Genomic DNA, 13212 nt, shown 5'->3' on the forward strand with positions numbered 1-13212 from the left:
GACAATGGTGGCAACAGTCCTGTTATACTCTTAAGGATAATAAAATGAGTAGCCGGCATTATATAGCACCTACTATGTGCCAGGCACTTTACAATTATGATCTCATTTGATCCACTTACCCAAGGTCACACAGCTGATAAGTCTAAGACTGGATTTGAACTCAGGTCTTCCTGAGGCCCTCTGCTTAGTTTCACCCACTGAGCCACCTAGCCACACTCTCTATCTTGGGCAGGCTACAGAAGGAGTTTTATGTTCAGTTCTGAATGCTCTGTTTTTGGAAGGTTATGGATGAGCTGAAGAGCACCCAGAGGAGGGCAGCCAGGGTAGTGAAGAGTTTTGTGATTCATGCTACATGAGGATTTGATTAAGTAGATTGTTCAATTTTCAGTTTGAGCATTTACACCTCCCATAGCTGCAAGCACGACAGATCAGGACTTGGTTTGTTTTGTTGATTGTCTAGACTTAAGAAAGCAATAGAGAAAATACTGATAAGACAGGTCACACTTTAAAGTGTGCCTTACATACATTTTCTTTCTTTTTTTTTTTAGCTAGGCAATGGGGTTAAGTGACCTGCCCAGGGTCACACAGCTAGTAAGTGTTATGTGTCTGAGACTGGATTTGAACTCCGGTCCTCCTGAATCCAGGGCCGGTGCTCTATCCACTGAGCCACCTAGCTGCCCCCTTTCTTTTTTTTTTTTAAAGATAATAGAGAGCTGGTTGTTAAACATTTACCAGCACACCAGTCTAGAGGCCACCTTATCTAGCCTTCCCCACTCTCCTCTTCCTATTTTACAGATGAGGAAAATGAGGCCCAAAGAGATTGAATGTACTCGCCCAAGGTCATACAAGTAATTAGTGGCAGAGGTGGGATTTGAACACAGGTCCTCTGACTTCAGAGTCAGTCACCTGGAGAAGAGGCGATTGGGGCTTAGGGCAAACATGATAATTATCTCCAATATTTAAAGAGTGGCTCTGAGGAAGAGGAATTTGATTTCTGGTTCTTGGTCCCAGAAGGCAGAACATAGAGCAAGCAATGGAAGCTGCAGGAAGACTGTTTCCATAGAATCCGATTTACAACTAGATTACGAGATTTCTAGTCTGGCTCCACTCCATCATTTTATAGATAAGGAAACTGAAACGTGGAGAGGCTCCCAATTCTAAAATGTAACAAGCCTTGATTTCATTTTCTGCTCCTGTTGGTGGAGGATCCCAGAGAAGGATTAATTTTTTTAAACTGAAGCCCAAGATAGCCATACCAGTCTCCAGTCACCATTTGTTAAAGCAATTATTTCGGTATTAGGCCAGAATGTGAGCAAGGCATTAGGAGAAAAATAGGAGAGCTGAGAATTTTTTTTTTTAATCGAGTTCAGAAGGGAAAGAAGATGTTATATATGCAGGGAGAAAAAAAAAGAAATAGTCTTATTTTTTCATAATTTTTCCATATTAAATAAACAACAGAGATTAAAAATTAAACACTGTTCTCAAAAAAATTAAGAGAGTTGGTGTAATCATTTTTATACTCCTGAGGTTAGATTTCCTTGAATGTTTTGCATGGGATATTTACTTTGTGTTTTGATTTATTCTAATGATATCTTCCTCCAGGTCCTTTGGACCCCTCAAGTGCTGCCAAATGGCATTCAGTTCTCTCGGATCAGTCCAGATGGAGAGGAAGGCTACCCTGGCCAGTTGAAAGTTTGGGTCACATACACGCTCGATGGGGGGCAGTTAATAGTGAATTACAAAGCCCAGACCAGCAGCACCACGCCGGTCAGTCTGACCAACCACTCATATTTCAACCTGGCGGGCCACGTAAGTGTCGGCACATTCTTTTGAACTACATGCATGCTTTGGGGGTGGCCTAAGGTCCAGAGGAGCTAGCTACCTACGGGAGAGAAAGCATCAACCTGGCATTGGTTTGATAATGATAATCCCGATGATCATGATGTAGATTGGGGAAGAATATTGGAATGATCGATTAATGTTCTTTCCCACGTGTTAGTCACTAGCTGTTCCCATACCCTGGCTAAATTCCAGCTTCTCTTTTCCATCTCCCTCTTGGGACTGACCTACAAGTGCCCATTTGTGTAAGCAGCATGGTGAATAAAGAGAGTTGTTTTGGAGTCCTGGGTTCAAACCACCCCTGATACTTACTAGTCATGGGACTATGGGCCAGGCATTTAACCTCTTTGACGCTGTTTGTTCTCACCTGTAAAATGAACATAACAATATATGTAATACCTAGCTTACAAGGTTCTTGTGAGAATCAAATGAAAAAATACGTGTGTGTGTGTGTGTGTGCATATACATATATATATATATACATACATACACACCTACATACACACACACACACACACACACACACACACATACATACATACACTTGGAAATACTTAAAGTCCTATCTTTTTTTTTTTTTTGGCTAGGCAATGGGGTTAAGTGACTTGCCCAGGGTTGTACAGCTAGTAAGTGTTTTATGTCTGAGGCCAAATTTGAACTCAGGTCCTCCAGAAGCCAGAGCCAGTGCTCTATCCACTGCACCACCTAGCTGCCCCTAAAGCCCTCTCTAAATATCAACTCTTGCTATACTCTGTCTATACTAACTTCAGCTCTGACCTTTGCATACTTCCCTTCCCCAAAACCATAGACTTTTTGCTACAGGAGACCGGCAGGAAACTGCTTCTAGGTTGGGAGGCACCCTCTGTTTCCTTTTAAGGGCGGTGCTCCGGTCAATTACTTGCCCCTTCTTGCTTTTATCTTAGTTATCCTGCCCATCTTTGTGGTCTCCCACTGCGTGATGTGCTGTAGCTCTGGGGAGCATGTGGGTATGACCATTTAATGTCCTGATGATTTACCAAAGAGTGGCCCTTTCTTTCTTTTTAAATTAATCTCCTTCTCATGTTGTTAAATATTGAATGAGCACCCACAGTGTGCTGGCTGTTATCTAGAACATACATATGAGAGTAGACTAGTTTTGCATGGGAACAGTTCCATCACTGTAAGAAAAATAAGGGTCATTTAGATGCTATTCCCAAAAGAAGGGCTTTGCTCAAAGTCTCACAGTAGGTCACGAGTCAGGACTTGAGCATTTTGACTCTTTTTGTTCATTTTTCTTACAGATTAGTGTTTCTCTCTTCTTCCTTCTCCCTCCCTCTCTCTTTCTCTGTCTTTATCTCTTGTCTCTGTCTCTCTCCTTCTCCCTCCCCCCTTCTCTGTTCCTGTATGTGTGTGTGTCTGTGTGTCTCTGTCTCTTCTTCCTTCTCTCTCCCTCTCTCTTTCTCTGTGTCTCTATCACTTGTCTGTCTGTCTCTCTGTCTTTATGTCTCTTTATCCTCTTTCACCATCCTATTGACATGTTAACAGGCAGCCAGGTAGTACAGTGAATAGATCACTAGAATTTGAGTAGGGAAAACCCAAGTTCAAATTCCATCTCAGTCACACTTACTGGCTGCATGAGTCCTAGGCAAGTCACCTAACCTCTTTGCAGCCTCAGTTTTCTCCACTGTAAAATGGGGATAATAATAATAGCACCTTTCTCACAGAGTTGTTATGAGGCTCGATTGAAATAATGTGGGTAAAGTGTTTTGCAAGCCCTGTATAAATGGCAATTATTATTATAGTTATTGTTATTATTAACATAACGTGTGTGGCTAGAATGTAAGGAGAATTAGAAATAGTTTTTTTTTCGTTTTTAGGCAATTGGGATTAAGTGACTTGCCCAGGGTCACACAGCTAGTAAATGTCGAGTGTTTGGTCTGAGGGCAGATTTGAACTCAGGTCCTCCTGACTTCAGGGCCGGTGCTCTATTCGCTGCGCCACCTAGCTGCCCCACCCCTAGAAATAGTTTTAAACTGGATGAGTAGCAACCTCTATTCTGCCAGTGGTTTTCTACGATCTCTGAGATCTCTTTTGCCCATGCTTGCACATTGCTGCTCTTTGTGGAGTTTTTATAATCCCTTCTCCACATCTCACTTGTATCTTATCCAGATGCAAGCAATCTCACCAAATGTATTTAGTCTTCAGAATCAACAGAGTAAAGGGGGCTGTTAAATTGAACCTACTGAAAAATAATTCCCCATGGGTCCCAGTGGCCTAACAGTGCTCCAGGATCTTTTGTCTACTGTGAGTTCGAATCTGGCCTCAGGTGCTTACTAGGTGTGTGACCCTGGCAAATCACTTAACCTGTTTGCCTCAGTTTCCTCATCTATAAAATGGCTACAGTAATAGCCCCTACCACCCAGGGTTGTCACGAGGATAAAATGAGATATTTTAAAAAACACTTTGTAAATATAAATGCAAGCTATTATCATTCTTATCCTCAAACCAAAAATAATAGTTTGTTAAAACTCCCAAGGGGTTAGTAATCATAAGATCATTGCAGCATGAATTGTTAAGGGGGGGGTGCTAAAAGGTAAAAGGCAGGTGCCCCCACCCACCCAGTTTGCTTCCCTTTCCATCTGCGTTGTGGAGTCTCCAGCTGTGAGGATTTCATAAAAATGGCTGACACCACCATCCCTCTTGCTTTCCCCATGCTGTAACCTAAGTTGTGGGTTTTCATTTCCAAGGTTCCTAGGTCTACTTTCCTAAGTCTTCAGATTGAATTTCAATAAAACACGTTCTCCCAGTTTTGTATAATACCCAGGTGGGAACCACTGAAGAGCCCACACACAGCTTTTAGAGTCTTTGAAAAACTGTTTTCATTCCTTTTTTTCTTTTTCCTTTGCAAGCCATGAGGAGCTCACAAGCGGTTTTCATGGGCCTGAGCTTATTAATAGCCAGGCCACACTGAGCCGGGTTTTCAGTTTCCTCAAAGCTTTCTCAGCAGCTAGAGTCCCTCAGAAGGCCCTTTTGAGTGCTAGAGAAGACCTTTGGTCAGGTTGAGTCAGAAGACATGAGGCAAAGACCCCCAAATCACTGTGGGTCTTTTGTGTTCATGGGCGTCCTACACCCCACTCCCTGTAACACCTCCACCTTTTGCAGGTTCATTTAGCCCTCCCCAGCACCCTCCCCCCACCTCCATCTTGTTCTCCCCCAACTTCACAGCTGATTCTGGCTCATATGCTGGTGGATAATATTTACCTGACATTCAAGCCCCTCTATAATCAGGCCCAAACCAGCCCTTCCATATGATTCTATTGTGGTGCTATTATTATTATCCCCATTTTACCTTGCATCCCAGGGTTATCCCCCTAAGACGGAACTGGGAAAATGGTATTTGAACCTATACAAGAGGAGTGAAAGTTTAGTAGCACAGGACTAGGGATGGTTAGCCAAATCAAACACCCATAAACCCAGAGATAACAGCCTGTCAAAGTCTGTTTATGCAGCCATGCTTCTTGCCAAGTTTTTTTAAAAAAAGAAATAAACACCAGCAGGGCACATGCCACTCTATGAGATCACAAACACAACTGCTTCAGTTGTGGTATCGCTGACCAGAACTGTCTGCTCTCACCGAGTACAATGCAACCCCTGGTTCACCAGGCATTTAGGAGTGAGTGAATGAATGAATGAGTGAGTTAGTGAATGAATGAATGAATGAATGAGCAAATGAATGAATGAATGAATGAATGAATGAATGATGAATGAAAGAAAGAGCATTTAGAAAGTGCTGCCTTTGTGTCAGTATACAGAAGCACCAGGCCAGATGCGTCTCATGCATCCATCCCCTTCTTTCTCCTCACCTGGCCCTAACCCTAGTTAAGTCTCTTATCACCTTTGACCCAGGCTATTGCAAGAGCCTCCTAACTGGTCTCCCTCTCTCAAGTTTCTTCTCCCATTTAATTCTTCCTTCACACAAAAATTATTCCTAAATCACAAGTCTGATCATGGTACACCCTGCTCAAGAAACTTCAATGGTTCTCTGTTGTTGTTTGTCCTTCATTCTCGAAGAGAACCAGTGACATCAGGGAACTGATGCCATGACATGCAAGTGAATTGGATTTAAGTGAGGCAGGGCTGTGTAAAGTCACCAGCCTCACTTTTTCCTCTGGAGCCATCTGGGTCCAGTGGCCAGATATGGATCAGGATGACTGGAGATGGCCCTCCAAAGGTTCTCTATTCTCTCTCTCTTTTTTTTAGGCAATTGGGTTAAGTGACTTGCCCAGGGTCACACAGCTAGTAAGTGTCAAGTGTTTGGTCTGAGGCCGGATTTGAACTCAGGCCCTTCTGACTTCAGGGCCAGTGGTATTCTATCCACTGCGCCACCTAGCTGCCCCTCTCTATTCTCTTTAGGACAAAATATAAACTCCTCTCTTTGGCGTTCAAAGCCCTTCACAGTCTGTCTCCATCCTGCCCTTCCAGGCTCATTACATACCATCATCCCTCTTTACACCTTCCTACCTTTCAGTGAAAGTGGTGTGCTTGCTGTCACACAGAGACAACATTCTACTTCCTGTCTCCATGCTTTTCCCCATGCTTAGACCTCTCATTCTTCTTAGGTCCAACTTTATGAATTTCTACCCCTCTTCAAGGCTCAACTCAAGTGACATATTCTACGCCCTAACCTCCCCCTCTCCCTCACCCTGAGACAGTTCCCCACCCTATCCCTGCTAAGTATTTTGTGGTTGCTGTGAATATATTTTGAATTTTACATATGTGTGTGTGTATATGTAACTATGTACATGTGTGTGTGTGTGTACTGTTTCCTCCAACAGAATATAAACTTCTTAAGAGCAAGGCCTGTTTTAATTTTGTCCTTTTTGACGAGCATATAATAGGTGCTTAGTAAATGCTCGATGACTGATTGCGTTCCAGCCTGCAAGGTGCTGACGAGGCATATTTGGGGCATATTATAGTTGGTTCTGATCCCTGCTTTTCAGGCTTGTGAGAAAAGGCAACAAATTCAGCCACAGACTTATCTAATCAAGAGTCAGAAATACTTTAAAACCACTCTGGTTTCTGACCTCTTGGTAACATAGTTGTGTCTAGGTAGGAAAGTTCATTCTGTTGGCTGATGGTATCGAAAAGCGTTTTCTAATCTGGTTGGTTACTCTATTTATGGGATGGACACAGTGTAAGATGGGCCCCCTCTAGCACTAAAGGAATGTAAAGGTGATGTGAATTATAGATGATCATCACCTCACATGTTGTGAGGCCTTGATTACTGTCATATTTCCCCTACTAAGTTTATAAACCAAATATAAAGCAAGATTAAATGTTAAATCCCTTTCTCCACCACCTTCTCTCGTTTTCTCTTTCTTCTTCCAGGGTTCTCCGAATATATATGATCACGAAGTTTGTATAGATGCTGAAGCTTTTTTGCCTGTCGATGATAACCTGATCACGACTGGTTAGTAAATTGAAGGGTGTTTTTTTTTTCCTTTGGCCCAGAGAGGAAGGTGTGCGTGCGTGCGTGGCTGGTGATCGTGTGGTACAAAGACCAACAAAAGCCCAGCCTGTCTCAAAGCACTTTTCCCCATGTCCTGGCAGAGTACCTAAGCTTTCCATCATTAGAAGATCCTAGGATTTTAGAGCTGAAAGGGATCTTGGAAATCAAGTCCAACTGCCTCGTCTTCCAGATGAGGAAACAGACCCAGAGTTTACAAATGTAAATAAATGTATGCTCACTGCAAGTAGGGATTGTTTTACTCTTTGTCCTTTTATCCCCAGCACCTAGCACAAATGCTTGGCACATAGTAGGCACTTAATAAATAATTATTCATTAATACATTGTCTAGAGTCAAAACAGGTGGTAAAAAAAGCCTTTCCTATTTCAAATCGCATGCTCTTCCACTGTCCCAGAAGGCATTATTTCCAGAAGGCCCCTAAAAATATATACATATAATGGAAAGAGTGCTAGATTTGAGGTCAGGAATTCCAGCCCTGTCATGTACTCCCTGTACGACTCTGAATAAGTAACTTGGAACTGTCAGGGTTTCAGTTTCCTCATCTGTGAAATGGGGGTATTGGAAGCCTTCTGGAGGCTCTACCAAGTTTAAAGCCATAATTCTGTGATCCTTTATTAGGGAGGTGTAGCAATGCTCCCCCTTAGCACTGAGCAAGCATAGCGGAGTCAGGGGGGAGGAGGGAAAGGAGTAATTGTTTATATAGCCCCTACTCTGTGCCAGGCACTGTGCCAAATGCTTTTATAAATATTATATCATTTGATCCTCGCAACAACCCCAGGAGGTAGGTACTCTAATTATCTTCAGGAGCAGAGATTTGTTCCTTATTACAGCCTGACAAACAGCATGGTCTGTGAAAGAAAGGGATATAGGACAGGTTAAGTATTGATAGAGGAAAAGGAAAGATCTGGAGGTTAGGCCTGGGTCACGGCCTTCCCTAGGCAAGGGGCAGCAGGAAAACACTGGACCCACCGAGAGGAGAAGAAATAGTAAAAATTATATTTCACCAGCCTCCTAATTTTGCTTATGGTTGTCTATTACAATAGTGTCAAGGCTCCCTGCAGGCTGCATATTGACTGAGAAAACCACAAGTCAACATTATCTGTGTTGTATTGCATTTTAACTTTTTTTTGTTCAGCATTTTCCAGTTACATTTTATGGTTTGGATTGCATTTTGGGAGTTTTGTGGGCTTTGAGTTTTGATACTTCTGGTCCAGTAGACATCAGAGGCATCTAAATAGGATAATGTAAAGGCTTTGAAAAAGATGACCCAGATGGTTCCTTTGGTGAAGAGAGAGTTAATTTTCCAAGACAACAGAGGCAGAGTGTGTGTGTGTAATGTAGTGGAAGGGGCATTGGACTTGGAATAAGAGGACCTGGCTTCAGTTTATCCCCTAGTAGTTACATGATTCTGTGCAAATCAATCATTTGACAAGCATTTATTAAGCACTTACTGTGTTCCTGGCACCATACTAAATTCTGGGGGTACAAATACAAGCAATAAGAAAGATAGACCTGCCTTCAAAGAGCTTACATTCTAAGAGAGGAAGACATAGCATAAGAGGGGAACTAGAAAGAAGGGTTTTGGAGGGCAAGGAGGTACCGAAGAATAACTGATATGTGCCCTTCCTCTAAATGGAGTTTCTGGGGAAAATTTGCCAATGGCAGGAGGGGCCCAAAGAGCAGAGGGAGATGGGAGCTGAGGCGTGGGGGTTACATCCACATAACTGATGTGCTCTCTGAGTCTCTGTTTCCATACCTGTGAAATGAGAATAATAATGCTTGTAATACTTCCCTCACAGGAGCGTCATCATCAGGGAATTTCTATGTAAATCACAAAATTCTACCCATATGGGCCAGGATGGTTATGTCAGCCCATGTGTACACAAGGCATGCCGTTGATACTGATCCAGCCAATGTTGGGGCTTTTCTCTGATCAGCCAGACTGGGTTCAGACGGTTCCAGGAAAGTGGCTCAGACAGAACATCCGCGCTCCTGTCTTGCCCCCAGTATCAAGTGATCTGTGTAGTTAAGTTGGTTGGCAGGAGGGAGGGTGTAATCTTTGGCTGCTCATTGATCTCACTTTGAAGCAGTTGCCACCGAAGCAGGAGAGTAAATGTTCCTTTTTCAGATTTCATTGGAAGAAGGTCATAGATTCGGAGCTGGAAGGGACCAGACCGTTGAGTCTCACAGATGAGAAGATTGAGATTCTAAGGTGTAGGCAGTTTTCTTTTGTGATTTCTTGAAATGTGACCTGCTGGCTTTTTGTTTGGTCATGGTTTTTAGGGGATCCTATGATTTCTTAAATTTTATCTTGACCCATTTTCTAGGTCAGTTGTTTTTGATAAAAGATACCATGCATTTTCTTTTTATTTTTTTCAGTCTTTTGATTTTGTTCTAATTCTTCCTGTTGTTTTATGGAGACGTCATGTTATGTTTGCTTCATTTCGGTTTTTAAAGGAATCTGCAGCTTGGATAATAATAATAGCTAACATTTATATAGCACTTATGATGTGTAAGTAAGTGCTTTACACTCATTATCCCATTTCATCCTCACAACAACTCTGAGAGGGAGGTGCTGAGGAAACTGAGGTTAAGTTACTGGCCCAGGATTGCACAGGTAGTAAGTGTCTGAAGCTGGGCTTGAACTCAGGTCTTCCTAACTGCAGGCCCCAGGGTTCTGTCCATTGCACAAGCTAAAGTATGTTTCTCCTAACTTCTAGACTATTTTCTTTTAACCTGTTTTCTTTTCGGAGGCAATCGGGGGCTGTGACTTGCCGAGGATCACACAGGTAGTAAGTGTTTGAGGCCAGATTTGAACTCGGGTCCTCTTGACCCCAGGGCCAGTGCTCTATCCATTGTGCCACTTAGTTGCCCCAGCTTCTAACCTAGTTTCTAACCTATTTCCCTTTCACTTTTTTCCTCCCAAAGTTCTCATTTCATTTTTTTATCTCTTTCTTCATTTCATCCACATACTCTTGTAGTTCTTATGGCCATTTTGTCCTAAGTCTCCTTGTGGTGGGGTTACTCAATTATCCTGGGTTTATCTCTCGGACTTCCTTTAAGCCATAATATTTCTTAATTATGTTAATCTTTTATTTCATATTTTCAGCCTCGGTTCTTGGTTGGAGATTTTGTGTTCAGGAAAATCCCCTCTGCAACAGGATAGGCTTTGTTTGGTTTCATCCCTTCTGTAAGAGGGCCACTGCCTTTGCCAGTCTGGATGAAGTAGTTTTCAGTCAGTCAGTAAACATTTATGGAGTGCCTGCTGCATGTCAGGAACTGTGCCTGGGGGTACAAAGAAAGGCAGAAGACAGTCTGTGCCCTCAAGGAGTTTTTATAATCTAATGGTAGCATTAGACTCCACTCTCTACTTAAATTCCTGGCTCCTTTCTCAGTCTCCCACTGCCCCTATGGTTTCAGGACATGGCTCGTCTCTTTCCCCTTTTCGCACAGTCCTCATTTGAGTGTTGGCCCCAGTGGGATGTTGAAGATGACAGGTCTTACGCCTCTTATGCAGCCATTCCTATTGGAACTCATGTGTTGAACTGGCCGTGCCTCCTTCCATTTCTTTGACTGTATAGATGGGTCCTGTATTCTTGTATAGTGACCCAAGGTGTCTGATTCCCTCCCCTGCTTCTGACATGGGATCTGGCTTCAGCCCCTTGATTACTGGAGCGGGGGCTTTTTTGTTTGAGGGCGTTTGGGATAGCTTGCCTCCTTTCTGCCTCTGTTGGCTTCCAGCCTGCTTTTTGGAGTATGCATGATTTCCCCTTGTGCTCTTCCTTCCTCTACTGGTGGTTTAGCTGAGCTGGCACAGACTTCCTTAATTCAACCCCTCTGTCAGCTTCCCTTTCCAGTATAGCTCCAGACTGGATGGAGTAGCTTACTTCTTTCTGTGTCTTTTCACATTTCTCTATGGTTGATCTTTTTTGGAGCTGTATTCAGATGTTTGCTAGAGTCTATGTTAGGGAGTTGAGTTTCTCTATAATTTTTCATAAGGCCATCTTAAACTAGAAATCTAAAAGAGTAAGAATCATCCTTTTTTAAAAAAAAAAAATTTATAGTTTAAAATTCTGTCCCCCTCTCTCCATCTCCTCTCCCCTACCCATCAAGAAGTCAAGAAATACAATACCCATTTTACACACACACACACGCATACACACACATACACACACACACACATATGAAGTCATTCAAAACATTTCTACATTAGCCTTGTTGAAAAGGAAAAAAAAATAATGTTTCAATCTATGCTCAGAGTCCATTGGGTGGATAGCATTTTTTTTTTATCATTTGTCCTTTGGAATTTTTGTGGATCATTGTATTGATCACAAGAGTTAAGTCTTTCACAGTTGATTATCATCACAACATTGCTGTTCCTGTGTACAACGTGCGCCTCGTTCTGCTCCCTTCACTTTGTAACGGTTCATATAGGTCTTCCCAGGTTTTCTGAAGCCATCTCATCATTTCCTACAGAGCAATAGTTTTACAGAACAGATCCTTTTATTAAGGGGATTTGTTCTGTGAAGTTTGGATTCACTCAGAGGGCTGCACTTGAGGACCTACAGGGCCACATGTGGCTTCGAGGCTGCAGGTTCCCCACCCCTTTCTTGAGCTCTAGAAGACATGAAAGGAGGAGGCCTAGAATTTCTATACCCAACAAAAATTAGAACATGAGAGTTGTGTACTTGGCCCAAAAACTGAGATTATAAGGAGAGAATATACTACCATTTTAATCGCTGTCAGCATGGTGTTTATCAAAGCTGATAGGGATAATTGTGAGAAGCAGAGATAAATAGACTTCATTTGGCAGCTTGGTGGTACTGGAAGGTCTCCCAGTTTTCAAGGCCTGATTTAGAGGCTTTTCTATTTGTCCCGGTGATGTGTTCTTCCTTTGATGTTTTCTTTTTGTGATGACTAGGTATTAACTGGGGCAGCCTTCCCTAGACAGAGAAGTTATTGCATTATTAGTGACATGTCAGGAAAAACAGAAATAGGAGATTGATATTAGTCAGTTTGTGGTTGATGGTTAAGAATAAAAATTTAACATCTTATGGTTGTGGCATCTATGTATGTGTATGTGTCTGTCTGCTCTGTAGGTCTTTACTTCACTGCTAAGCTATGTAACTCACATTTTTATAGCATCTTAGTTTTTATTAAAAATCACTTTACTTTCAATAACCTTGTGATTCAGGGCAAGTGTTATCCCCATTTAACAGATGAGGAAATTAAGTGAAGTTGACTTGCTTAAAGTGGCAAATTTAAATCAGAACCGTAACTCAGAGCCAGGTCTTCTGACTCCAAGATGAGAGGAAAAGGAGGAGGAAAGGTCAAAGAATATTATAGTCTTTGTACAAAGCTTTCAGAAACCCAAGTGTTGAGATTCTGTAACATCCTCCAGCACCACATGAAAAGTCGTTGGCTAGGGGCAGCTAGTGGCATAGTAGGTAGAACACTGGCACTGGAGTCAGGAGGACCTGAATTCAAATCCGGCCTCAGACACTTGACACTTTATAGCTGTGTGACCTGGGCAAGTCACTTAACCCCAATTGCCTCACCAAAAAGAAAAGGGAAAAAAAAGTCATTGGCTATGCTTAGCTAAAACCCCTGCTCTCATCGTAAATGAAGTCATGCTTTGTTGAGATATAAAAAGTATTTGGGCCATGTAGCAGAATGTGGGGTGTTGGCTAGACATTTTATGCTGGTCAGAGATTAAAGAAGATGATTTGAGGTCCCACCTAACTGTGAGTTGATTCTAAGCTTCTATGCAATGAGGTGATTGTTAGTGTGGTCATATTTTGGGGGTACTACTAGATGGCTGTTTAAATGAGGCTAGACTAAACATGGCCTGGTATAGGACCACAAC

The 13212-nt window shown here is 42.4% G+C and overlaps 1 protein-coding gene across 1 annotated transcript in view; it reads left to right on the plus strand.

Moving 5' to 3' along the window:
* GALM (galactose mutarotase) overlaps positions 1-13212 on the plus strand; it is a 58990-nt gene that overhangs the window by 12910 nt on the left and 32868 nt on the right. The window contains exons 3-4 of the mRNA XM_020976993.2: positions 1603-1809; positions 7207-7288. Coding sequence (XP_020832652.1) covers positions 1603-1809; positions 7207-7288 — 289 coding nt within the window. The remainder of the gene's footprint in view (positions 1-1602; positions 1810-7206; positions 7289-13212) is intronic.

The sequence above is a fragment of the Phascolarctos cinereus genome, unplaced genomic scaffold, assembly GCF_003287225.1.
Source record: "Phascolarctos cinereus isolate Bilbo 61053 unplaced genomic scaffold, phaCin_HiC Scaffold_2;HRSCAF=192, whole genome shotgun sequence".
NCBI classification, from domain to species: Eukaryota; Metazoa; Chordata; class Mammalia; order Diprotodontia; family Phascolarctidae; genus Phascolarctos; species Phascolarctos cinereus.